General features: G+C 39.9%; 2 protein-coding genes and 1 long non-coding RNA gene across 4 annotated transcripts; 2 read left to right on the top strand and 1 right to left on the bottom strand.

Moving 5' to 3' along the window:
• Positions 1-677: 677 nt before the first annotated feature.
• Positions 678-5739, bottom strand: LOC123102189 (uncharacterized). 2 transcript variants are annotated; one of them, XM_044523494.1, is made up of 5 exons: positions 2587-5739; positions 2165-2485; positions 1992-2088; positions 1259-1512; positions 678-1026 (listed from the first exon to the last, which is right to left on the bottom strand). In XM_044523494.1, the coding sequence occupies exons 1-4, from the start codon at positions 2601-2603 to the stop codon at positions 1264-1266; spliced, it is 684 nt and encodes a 227-aa protein (XP_044379429.1). In that variant the 5' UTR covers positions 2604-5739; the 3' UTR covers positions 678-1026; positions 1259-1263. The 2 variants fall into 2 exon arrangements, with proteins under 2 accessions (XP_044379429.1, XP_044379428.1); XM_044523493.1 differs by having other exon boundaries at positions 679-1026; positions 1259-1919.
• Positions 5740-7802: 2063 nt separating this feature from the next.
• On the top strand, positions 7803-9548 carry LOC123101188 (uncharacterized). The gene is made up of 2 exons (XM_044522756.1): positions 7803-8063; positions 9081-9548. Exons 1-2 carry the CDS (start codon positions 7920-7922, stop codon positions 9546-9548), a joined length of 612 nt encoding a protein of 203 aa, XP_044378691.1. The 5' UTR covers positions 7803-7919.
• Positions 9549-11849: 2301 nt separating this feature from the next.
• LOC123106498 (uncharacterized) lies at positions 11850-12606 on the top strand. The gene is made up of 3 exons (XR_006451361.1): positions 11850-11932; positions 12168-12284; positions 12370-12606. It is a non-coding gene; the product is annotated as an uncharacterized lncRNA (long non-coding RNA).
• Positions 12607-12952: the final 346 nt, after the last annotated feature.

The following is a 12952-nucleotide window of genomic DNA, read 5'->3' as shown; positions in this document are numbered from 1 at the left end:
TCATAATCTTTAAATATTTTTTCTCTTATCTTAATATAAAAGATGTGCAGCTCTTTTGGGTATTGGAAAAAAATGTTTTCTGCTACCGGAATTTGTTAAAATTAAAAGGTGTGCTAGCTACTTTTAAGTAATTTTGGACTTAATTAATTTAATATGCTTTGAAGATTTATTGATCCATATTTTTATTATAAAGTATAAAAGTATGTTGACGTGTTGTATTTGGGAAGCGGTTTTCGATCAAAGGTATATTGTATGTTGACATGTTATATCTGTGACTTTTTTATTAGTTGGACCACCCTGATCCAGAATTCATGCTAATTCGTCCAGATAGGGAGACATATTCAATAGATACTATTTCGTGTAATTGGAATAATGAAAACCTAAATTTGAATGCATTTTGATAGCTGGGTTCAAAGAGCAAAAATCATGAGAAAGCTGAGTGTCGTTGGTAGAACACTGAACTTTCTACTTGGTACAGAATCTGCCTTCAGCCTTCGGAGAAAAAGACTTCAATCAACATTGAACTTTCATCTTGCACATGAGAGTCTAGTCTTTTAATCATCTAATCTAATCATCAGCAAGAGAATTATGTGTAGAGAAACTAAAACATATATACTGCTTCAGGATAGATTCAGACTTTAAAAAAAATGGCAACATGTGATCGCAAAACAAGATTTTTGAACACTGCAAGAGTATGCCAATTCTGAACTGTTAACCAATGTATACAAAAATAAAGTTCCAAAGAAGCTGCGTGTATCTCAATTCTGAACTGTTGTTGACCAAAGTACAAAATGATGTTCCAAACAAGCATGTGGTGTCGCAGCGGACCGAATTACCAAGCATGAATATAAGAGTATACTATGTTTTGACCAACACATGGACTCACACAGCAGTATATCACCAAGCAAGTTGGTCAAGTAGTCAGTAGAAAGCCAGCAAGCAGAAAAGAGTAGGATGTTTTGTACTAACACAAAGCACACAGCCGACCACCCCCTCCATGCCTCCATGTAGCATTGCAGTCTGAACCTGTAGCATGCAGCCAAAATAATTCAAAACACGAACAAGAAAATAGAAGAGACATTTTGTGCTACTTTTATCACTAAATTTCATATTTGATATGAAAGTGTCAACCCAACATAAAAGAAAGAATGCACAAAACATAATTGAAGAATAGAAAGATTGAACAACAAAATATATTAGAGGTAAAAACACATCTTGCAAATTGAATATGGAAACACAAGAACATATTGCTACTAACCTCAGTTATTCTTCGTTGCTCGAAGCATTATTAGCATCCACTATTGTCCCCTCAACGTCTGTTCTAACCCAATGTTCTTCATTGTTCTTTATTTTCAAACTCTCTCCAAGCTGTGAAACATGGAATGGCTCATTTTCTGTCTGCGCTTCCCATTCCAAGTTGCCTAAGTCATATAAATCTCTAGGCTTTGGCAACTTCATTACCACAGACCAACCTGGATTCAATTCATCTTCCACATAGAACACTTGATTCGCCTGGTTAGGGAAAATAAAAGGCTCATGCTCAATCTTTTCTCCTTTGTGTATTAGATGTGAGAAGTTGACAAGTGTGTAACCGTACTTGTCTTTTTTCATTCCTGTTTCTGAGAACACACTGAAAACTGTCCAGAGTAGTTTAGCTCGACAATATCAATTACCCTCCCGTAGTACGTCACATCACGTAAAACAGGATTGGCATCATGTGCTGAAGCATAACTAGAAGTTTTTGCAGTTACCATGACTCCACTATTTTGTGTCTCTTTATCCAAGCGTTTAGGCCTAAAATGGTAGCCTCGGGAGTTGAAAGCGCAATATGTTTTGGCTGCATTTACTGGGCCCCGGGCGAGCAATCTAATATCCTTTTCAATGTTGTGGATGCCATTTTCCTTCTCCAATTTCTTTATCTGAATATTTAGAGTTTGATTACAACTAAATGTAGTGATACGTGTATAGTATATGCAAAATATGGCACTTACATGAGCTTGGAACCATTCGTGGAACTTATCATTTTGAATCCTCTCGACAACATCAGGGTTTAAATTGCGTCCATTAGTGATCTCATCAGCATGAGCCCTGCAAAGTAATTCATAAACAAAGGTAAAGTAGGGGAAAAGGGTAACTAAGACAATTTATAAGCATGAGATATTACCTAAGGTATGAATTCACATCAGAGCAATTGAACAAGACATATCTATGTGCCTGTACTTTTGCCACACCGCTTAGTACATAATTCCTAGGCTTTCCAAGTGGATTGCCAGAATGTGGAAATAATCTTGATCCATGTGCAATATCATGATGCCCAACCCACTCGTCGTTATCTTCATTCTGCAAAGGCAAGTTATGTTTGGTCTCAAAACCGACAATATATCTTGAACAGAATGTCATGCACTCATCTGCCAAAAATGCTTCAGCGATAGATCCTTCGGGACGAGCTTTGTTACGGACATTTGACTTCAGCTTACCTATATACCTACATAAACACAAACACAAGGAAGAAGAAATTTATTGAAGAATGATTTTCCTGCAAAGATATTTAATGCATCCCCATATTTATATAAGAAGCTACCATACCTTTCCACAAACCACATCGAACGGTAGCACACTGGACCAACCTGGTGGGAATATTCTCTCCATATGACATAATGTCATTATGATTCGCTCCTCCAACTTCTCAAGATCGCTAATGTATAGGACTTTTGCACTCACTTCTCTAAAATACCCACACAGGTCGAACAACACAGATGTGACATGATCTGGGAGTAGACCTCGAATAGCAAGTGGTAGAAAGTGTTGCATTAGTATATGACAATCATGACTTTTAAGGCCTGAGATTCTCCCTTGAACAACATTTGCACATCTTGAGATGTTTCCTGAAAACCCATTCGGACCCCTTGCACGATGAAGGACTTCGCAAAATTGTTGCTTCCCTTCTTTAGATAGGTTATAGGAAGCAGGTGGCAGATAATACTTATCATTAGGTTTTTTTTGTGGATGCAGCTCTCGTTTAATGTTCATGTGCTGTAGGTCTTGTCGTGCCTTTAAATTATCTTTGGACTTGCCTTCTATTCCTAGAAGTGTTCCATATATGTTTTCACATACGTTCTTCTCAATATGCATGATATCAAGATTGTGATGAAGTAAATTGAAGTCCCAATAAGGCAAATTGAATAGGCCACTGACACACTTCCATGTTTTGGATTTTTGAAAATCTGAAATTGATTTTATTTGATCTACAACTCTAGTTTCCGCATAAGCACTAGGTGCCGCTCTATGTTCTTCAGATCCATCAAACGATCTAGCATCAAAACGGAATTTGTGATCTGGGGGCAGAAATCGGCGATGCCCCATGAAACAGTACTTCTGCCCATATTTCAAGCGTTTAGAACATGTTTCATCACGACATGGAAAACAACCAAACTCACCATTTACGCTATATCCTACAAAGAGAGCTAGCCCGGGGTAGTCACTCACGTTAGACAACACAACAGCATAAAGTTGAAACATCTCACCTCGAGATGCATCATATGTATGTGTTCCTACCATAAACAGCTCGGTTAGTTCTTCATAAACTGGTTGCATGAATACATGGAAATTCTTTCCAGGGTAAGTTGGACCAGGAATAAGCAGAGTGAGCATAAGAGAAGATGCCTTCGTGCACAACCATGGTGGAAGGTTATTGGGTACTAGGACAACAGGCCAGCAACTATGTTTACTATTCAGCTTACCAAACGGATTGAATCCATCAGCTGTGATTATGAATCTAATATTTCGAGAATCTGATCTGATGTGCTTATACTTAGAGTCAATCTCCTTCCATGCCGCTGAATCAGCTAAATGTCGCAATTCTCCATCTTTTATGTGTTCCTCATCATGCCATCTTAATGCTATAGCAGTTTCCTTGTGCATAAAAAGCCTCTTAAGCCTTGGCTTAATAGGGAAGTACCGGAGCACCTTCTTCGGGGTTGCTTTTTTCCTTTCCTTGTTAGTTAGCACGGTTTTATCAGGTTTGTTTTTCCACCTTGATGCTCCACATACTGAGCAAAAGTCATCATTAGCCTTCTCTTTCCAAAAAAGCTGACAATCTTTTTCACAAACATGAATTCTCTCATAACTAAGCCCAAGCTTTCCAATGATCTTCTTGACCTCGGTAAAAGTTCCAGGTAAATTCTTGCCATTTGGAATTGCTTGTTGTAGAACTGCTAGCAAATCATTTATAGATTTATTACTCCATTTGTTACTGGATTTTATGTTGAACAGAAGCACAAGGAAAGAAAGTTTTGATAGTTCACACCCGTCCCACAAAGGTACATCTGCATCTCTCAACAAGTCATAAAAAGATTGGGTTTCAGGATCTGGTCCATGTTCTGGAGGGTTTGGGTCATCGAAGTCATTCACTTGAGACCCATTATCTATGTTCCCGAAAACATCATGGACTAGCTGGCGCATATTAGAGTTTATGCCTTCCTGTTTTGACCTTTTTCGTTTGTTAGAGGAGATGTATCCTGCAGTTTCACCATGACAACCCCAAACTGTGTATCGAAGTAGCATTCCATTACACACCAAATGATCATATACGGTGTCTCGCTTCAACAAGTTCCTATTGACACATCTGACGCATGGACAATGGATCTTGGCATCTGAACTTTTTCCAGTGTATGCAAAATCAAGGAAACCATCTACGCCAGCCAAGTAGTCTGCACTTGGTCTACGAGAACTGAGTAACTTTTTAATGGCTGTTAGATCCATCGACTCGCTGTGTTAAAGTAGCAAATGTCATTAGTGAATTTATTATAATGCTAAAAAATTGAAATTGTATTGAACCATCAGTACTTTCAAACAGCTAATTTATTATAATACATAATTAATTTTGCACTGATGGGCTCAACGCAAAATACATGGTTGTGCCTTTTATGACAGAGGTAATAAAATTGTCTGTTCTAATGGTTGCAGACAGAGGATTGGGGTTCTCAGGAATACATCCTAATCTAAATGATAATGTTGCAGCATGCATATTGATTTCTGAATAATTTTGTAATACTGAGCTAAGCCAAAGTCGACATCATATTTTGCAGTATGCGTTGTGACTCACAACGCTCTAAATGCAAGATTTCATTTGTAGCTCTAACAGCACAACAAGGCATTGAGATGTGGTAGGTTAGTTTTTCACAAGTTATGGGAAACACAATTGGCATTGTGTGAAGGCAATGGAATTCTGAATTCTGAACATTATGATCCAGCGATATACCCAGTACTATTATGTAATGGAATGCGTCGTGTGGTCCTTTAAAGACAAAATTAAAAGAGAGGCACAGCAGGGAGTTCTGAAGCTCGATCTCTCAAACCTTAGCTGCCGTGGTCTGACGACGTGGAGAAGTAGCCCCCCCCCCCCCGCCAGATTGTGGAGAAGCAGCGTCCAAGGTAATGGTCGGGCGGAGGCGATGTCCTGCGCTCCCGCCGTCTCCCTGTCTTCCGTCCGTGGACACGGGCGGCAGATCTTGCGGCCGGTGGACGAGTGGATTCGAGAGCCGATAGGAGGCGGCGTGGGCTGTGGACTAGAGCGGCGGGTGGAGGTATGGAATTGAGCGGATGGGACGCTGGGTGTGGACTCGAGCAGAGGCGGCGCGACTTCTCTGTGGCGGCGATGCGGCCAGCGGCCAGCGCTCGGGTTGGGCGGTGGCGGAACAGGGGATCGAGGTAAGAGATGAGGAACGAATCGATAAAGGTTTTTTTTGTGGTGTTTTCTTTTTGGGAAATTATTATACAACTCAACCGGCTGATTGAAGCTTCGTGTCGGTCGTGCAGGAGCCGTCCAACTCTAATCGTGTGTGCGTGTGCCCACCTCCCAAAGCTTGTTGCCACGTCTCTTTTCTCTACAAGTTTCTTATATCCGGTATGTGTCAAAAAATGTTTCTTATCCGTATAGCAGTTGTCTTTTTTTAACACAGACGCAAGTACTCATATACATGTGCATACTCTCATCCCTAACATACAGACGCACATCTTACTCCTATGAGCACCTCCGAAAGACTGAGCCGACATATCATCTTCAAGTTTACGAAGTCACCATACGCACTTCATCGTTGACCGGAACGTCTCCTCCCACTGAATGCGCATCGTTGAAAATCCTGAAAGTCCTTCTAATCATCCAATCACAAGTTGGTTCGTATAACAGTTGTCTTTTATCATGTATGTACACATTCTTGTATTGGCGCGCGGCTCATGTACATGCCAATCGCACATAAGTAATCGATTGGGACCAAATTGTGTTACAAGCAAGTACATTTATTTTAGTATAAGTTGACTAAAAATGGATTTGGGTCAATCGAATTTCATGGGAAGGACGTGTGGCGAAGCACGAGGTAGTCAACTGTAGCACCGAGGCAAGTCATAGCGAGGCATGGAGACACCGATAAGACCTTGGCCAGAAACAAGTGTAGCACGCGACAGTCGGCGAAGGCAAGTCCGAAACTTGACGGCTCTGATGAAAGGGGTGCAGGCCCGCTGGAAAAAATATAGTGGTTCCCTGGTTTAAAGGGATGGCCGGGGACGATGGTGAGGGGAGGCCGGGGCTGCAAGGCTGGCGTGGGAGCACCACGGGAGACAGAGGCTAGCGATTTATCCAAGGGTCTGTGGCGCGTTTTGGCGAAGAAGATGAGCAACAAAGGTAGGATGTTGTACAATGCCATCTGGGCGTTGATTTTGCATTAGATGACTCAAAAAATGAATCAACTGATCCAAAAACACCTTGTAGTCCAAAGGTCTCTAACCTATCCTTTATAAGAAAATTGATCAAAATAGAACAGTTAGTTCTCACTTGAATAACACTTAAAATCACACTGCTGATTCATGGGGTGGTACTAGCCAATTGATGCCTACCGCAAATTTTCTTGTTTTTTTGGGGGGGGTGCGGATTTGTGGTGGTTGAAGTGAACCTATCGGTTTAGAGCAAACATTGTTTTCAACTACCCGTGTAAGACCTAGCCAGCCGTCGCCTCCCTAAAAAGTCATGGGGCGGAGTCGATCCCGATCCTTGGCGGTGGGAGGGCTCTGTTTTGAAATCTTTTTTCGAGTCTTGTTAGGGTTCATGTCCTGTTCTGGTGCGTTGGCTTTATGGGGCCTTAGCATGACGACTTTCTGACTGACTACTACAGGAAGGTTTGCCTCGCTCCGGCAAGGGAGGGGCGATGACAGCGGCGCACCTTTGGCTCGCTTCAGTGCTTATAGGCGTGTCAGTGCCTTATTTACATTCCATCAATTAAATCACAAACACAACTTGGTAAATATAAACCAGTCATTGGTTCGGAGGTTCCTTGCTCTCTCACCGTCAGAGTCGCCAGACTTGGAGGTTGCAGTACGAATGAAGGTAAGTGCGTTTTTACCATGTTTTGCAATACAAATTCACAAAATTATATTGTTATATTCATTTCATAAAGAAATTACTATTTATAAGTATATATTAGTTCCTTCTCAGTAATGAAATAAATACAAAACATGCTCCATTTTTTCCCATTATAAACATTTCCCGAATTATTTATAGATATAATATATTTTTCTCCAAACAAAAAATTAGTCAAACAGTCTCCGGATTATTCCCACAAAAAATTCCTCCACATCTCGATTTCCCTCCTCCACTTCTCGATGGACAAAAAGTTCCCTCCAAAGCTCTCAATTTAGTCCCGCTTAATTTTCCCTCCGGTTAACTAACGAAGCGCTAACCGCAAAAAAAATAAACTAATGAAGTGCTAAATAAATTAGATCGCCAATCCCATCTGCATCATTCGCGCCGCCCTAAAAGCCTCACCTCGGCGGCCTCCGTCGCTGCCCCTCAGCGGCCACCTCGCCGCCCCTCCAACACTCGCTACATCGTCATCCAACGTCGCCTTTCAGCGGCCACCCAGGCACCCATGCGCCTGCTTGTACGTCAACGCCTGATTGAAACCATCGCTGCCCAGATCTGCCTCAGTGTGGTTTGCATCGTTGCGGCAACGACATCTTCGATCCTCAACTCCGGAACTAAATCCAGAAGGACTACACCATTCTCGCGGCTGGTATCAATCTAAACTCCCATTTTGTTGATTTCTCCCTTCTACGCTTGACTGAGTCTCTTTCCTCCTCCCTTTGTTTTCCTCTCTGAATTTGGTGTTAGGTTTGTGCGTACCAGGAAGTAAATCAACCAGTGGTTAATTTAGGATAAGAATGGAGGGTGGGCTATAATCATTAGTCACTATGTTAAACTAAGATACGATTTATAGTCTGGTTTTCATGCACTGCAGAAGTAGTACCATGTTCTCTGAATTTTTATTCCTCTGCAGTTTTGTGTACTACCATCGACCTTAGCATCTATACGTGAGATGTTTGCTGCTTTTCCCCCCTTCTTTACAGTTTAAGGTTTCAGTCTTTAACCCCCTGATTTTGTAGGCTATAATCCCCTGATTAGTACTGATATATGCAGTAGTTATACAAAACTGGGGGCCCCCGATCTTGTACTCTGAAATTCATAGTATATCTTGTACAGTAGTGATAGTACTTTGAAATTAATAGTACTCAGGTTAGTACTGATATATGCAGTACTTAGACAAAAATTGGGACCAAAGATCTTATACTCTGAACTCTGATTAGTACTGATATATGCAGTACTTACACAAAATTGGGGCCAACGATCTTGTACTCTGAACTCTGATTAGTACTGATTTTTAAAATTTATGTAACCTGAAATTCATAGTACATGTTACACAGTTAGTATTCAGTTTATACCCTTGATTTAGGAAGTTAGTATGTTCACTATCTACTAGAACTAAGCTTGGTCAGAGCAATAACAACCTTGGCGAGTGGCTTGACCGGCAGTCTGTATCCTCCATCATGTAAAACACTTCCATTATCATGTAATTTCCCTCCATTTCTGTATGAATAAATCCTAGATTTTAACAACAATATGTCAACCTTCTATTCACTTTCATGCCACTGTAAAGTTGGTTTGGTGCTGATATATGTCAACCTTTTATTCACTTTAATGCCACTATAAAGTTGGTTTGGTGCTGATACTTCTTACATTCATGTCATTGTAGATGGCTGTGGAAAAATGGAAAATTAGCCTGTCCTATGAAGATGAGAATCATCAGCATAAAGTTCTTGAGGGATTAATGGACAGAACAGATATCTCCTATTATGAGTTAGTCAAATTGATCGAAGAAGTTGGCTTCTCACCGGCATATGATTTCTTGTATTATAGGAAGAAATACCCGCGTGGTAGAGGCTATTTGGTTCGCATTGATAATGACATTCATGTGAGCAGAATGATATCAGAACATACCAATGAGAAGAAGGTCCAGTTGTATGTGTTCAACGAGGAGGCAAACATTGATGTTGCTCCATCAGACCCTCAACGTGAGGATGATGGACCGATTACCAGCTTAGAGGAGGAGGAGGTTGTCTTCGATAAAGGAGCAGCAAAAACTAGGGCGGCGACGTCACAAAGTAATAGCAACCGTAAGCTCAATAACGATTTCAGTTTTGTAGGAACATGTCATGCTTAGCCTACTTGGTCAAATAAATTACTATCTATCCTTGTAATTAACAGATTAAATGGTGCATGAATTGATTGTCAGGAACGGTGCGTAAATCAAAAAGGTTGAATGTGGTTCAGAGTCGTGCTGAGTACACCAATGGGGATTGTGACAATAGTGAGCATTCTCTGCTGTCACGTGATTCAGTGTCCGAAACACAAGAATTGGAGGATAATGAGGATCAAGTTGGTCGTCGAGATGATCGCGTCGACAATATTTCTGGTATGATATTAATTAAGAAGGATCAACAATTTTAAGTTGGCTTGCACTTACTTAACAAACAAGCTCCATATATATATATACTTACCCAATTTTCTTTATTAATCCGACAATACATGCATGTCAAATCTAAAATGTACTTTGCTATTATTGGCCTTTGTTCTTGGCCATTCCATTAGTAGCCTTACTTTCCTTATTCACTCAGTGCTTTGCAAGCACATAATGTAATATATGTGGCCTTTAGTTAATTAGTATTGTTGTAAACAAATTCCACAGGTGACGGTAAGCGTAGGGGAACATCCTTACCGGCTGTTTAGAACATGCCAGATGGTGCGCGGATAGTTGTAAAATGCAATCATCTTGGCCAGCCTATTGGGGACGAAGGTGGAGTCCTGGGGAAATTTCTTGGCACAATAGCTAGACTTGGGGGTTATTGTCCACTTGACAAAAAGGACTGGCGTAATGTCAAGAAGGATGGAGGGGCTGACACAATACTTCAGTGTGTACAGGTAGTCTTATCTGACAGAAGAAGAAAATCAGTTATATTAGCTAGCATATTATTAGTTTGCCTTCGTACATTTGTTGTTTACGCTTATTCATTATTTCCTGAAATGCAGACAAAGTTCTTGTACCCTGCTAAGTGTGACAAGTGGATACTAAAAACTACCGGGCGAGATCGGAGAAGATTCAAGGCTGGTCTGAAGAAAATTTTCTTTAATGCAAACAAGAAAAGAAAATCTTTGTATAAGCTTTGTCCAGAATATGTGGATAGTGACCAATGGCGTGAACTTGTCAAATTTTGGAAGTCTAAGGAAGGAAGGGTAAGCTCTCTGTCATTTAGTTGGACTATATGTGCTGCTGTTAAGTAGTGCATTGGCATTATATTTTAATTATAATAGGAAGTAAGTGAGAAGAACAAAATAAGTCGTACAAAGGTGAAGACAACTCATACAGCAGGGACAAAGAGTTTTGCTCGTTGGGCTGAGGACCTTGTGAGTATATATTTTTTTCTAACTTTTCACAGCCTTTTCTTTACATATCAGCGCACTTCTGGTTTTGCAGCGTCAAGAGGACCCTGAGAAGAAACAGCCACATAGAGCGAAGGTTTACTTAGCGACTCACAGAAAACCAAAAAAGGCCAAAGATAAAGATAAGTTTGTGGTACGTTATACATTCAATTTTTACACAATCAAGTCAACACGGAATACAACAAGTACAATATGCTTTATTCTTCTCTTTCAGGTTGAGTTGGAAAAGGTAATTGATGAACAACCAGAGTTGGCACAAAGTGACCAGGGAAGAGTTGCATGGAAAGGTGATGCCTTGCACAAAGTTTTGGGGAATGAAAAGCCTGGACAAGTACATGGAATGGGCTTGCTTCCTGTTCCTAACCAAGTTTATGGTCGAAAACCTCGTTATCTCAAGAACATCAATATGACCACAACAAATGGTTCATCACATGATGAAGAGGCTGATGCTAGGGAGGAAATAGCAAAGCTAAAGCAACGCATAGAACAGCAAGACCAAATCATTGATGCATTAAGAAACAAAGATGAAGTGTGTGGGACGAACAAAATGGCAACGGTAAATATCTTTTTTGTTGCATTCATACAAGTATTTTACTGAAACATGTTTAATTTCTATTGTAGGAAAATTTCCAAATCGTAGGTAATGGTGAATCTCATCCAGAAGTACTACATAATAATAAAAGAAAGGTACTGTCAATATATTCGACATGTTTTGGTTCATTTTCATCTCTATTTATAAATATTTCATTTTGCAGAGAGTTCATGCCAATGGACCTGATGCAAAACACATAGTGGTCAATCCCAGAGATACAACAATGGTAAATTTGTTTATTTATTAGTACACTTTATAACTTTCTATAAAAGAATGCCTCTTCATGTAAAATGCAGAATAAAACTAACACACATCAACATGGCACACACGAAGATAATGACATTCTGTCGGGCAAACAAGTTAGAATCTTCTCGTTACTCATGGTATAAATGATACACTATACTTATTAATTTATTTATATTGTTGTACAGAAGCATCATCTTGAAAATGAGGGTTGCAATAAATTCTCATATCAAGTACCATCATCACCAGCCCATGCTGTTTTTGATAGAGAGGTAATGGTTATCTCTTGAGAAATCTGCTTGCTAAGCATTGATAGGAAACAATTTTTCCTAGGAATGATGAATGAATGAGTTTTTGCATTTTAAGTTTGATTTGCATGGAATGGACTCTCCTGATGTTAGAAAATGATGTCGGCACATGTAATATTTGATGAATAAAATGCACTGTGAACTTTACATTGCAAGATCACAATGATAAATCATTTTTTCCTCTTATGTTTCTCTGTAGATGAGAAAGAGCAGGGAGAATATGGATGGAAATTTGACTAGAGTACACAAACAAAGCACTCAAGACAAGTCTGTAGTCCATGTGCCCTCTAAGCAGAAACGTAGTCCTTCCATGGAGGTAACAAAAATAGTGTGTTTATACTAGATTCGTGTTCACAAAATTGATTTTGATTAATGCCAATTATAATTTGAACCTTTTTTAGGTTGGCACAAAAGTGATTCTGAAGTCTTCAATATATCCAAACAAAAGGCATGTGGCACATGCTAGCATTTTGGGTTGTAGTTCAAAAAAAATGGTTGGTGGCGTTGAGCTAGGTCGGCAGTTCATAGAAGTGCAAGTTGATCAACCTATTGAGGAATGTGAGCGCTTGGTAAGGGAAAGGGAAAATTGTATGACAATTGGCGATGCTTTCACCTCTGGATTAACAATTGCTTGGCCTTCAGCTTGTGTATGTCAATATTTAACTTCTTGAGTTTTGTTAAATTATATTTGTAATATACTTAATGTAGTTGTGACTGTTTTTCCCCAGATTGAGAGGTTCAATGGTTGAGTTGATTCGGATGCTTCTGCTCATGAGGAATCAAGATGCAAATATGACATATTCATGCAAGAAAGATCCGAGGGGCACATTCTAGTGAACATGGATAGGGGTGTCACATGGTTTCAGTTATAGGAAATCTTTCGCGTACTATAGTTTACATTAATGGGTTGAGAAATGTATTTTATTTTTGCTACAATATGGATCTTCTATATGTTCATTGTTATAAATGCTATGGAATGGCAAG

The sequence above is a fragment of the Triticum aestivum genome, chromosome 5A, assembly GCF_018294505.1.
Source record: "Triticum aestivum cultivar Chinese Spring chromosome 5A, IWGSC CS RefSeq v2.1, whole genome shotgun sequence".
Classification (NCBI taxonomy): Eukaryota; Viridiplantae; Streptophyta; class Magnoliopsida; order Poales; family Poaceae; genus Triticum; species Triticum aestivum.
The sequence above is the reverse complement of the archived record's forward strand: the minus strand, read 5'-3'. Positions and strand labels throughout refer to the sequence as shown.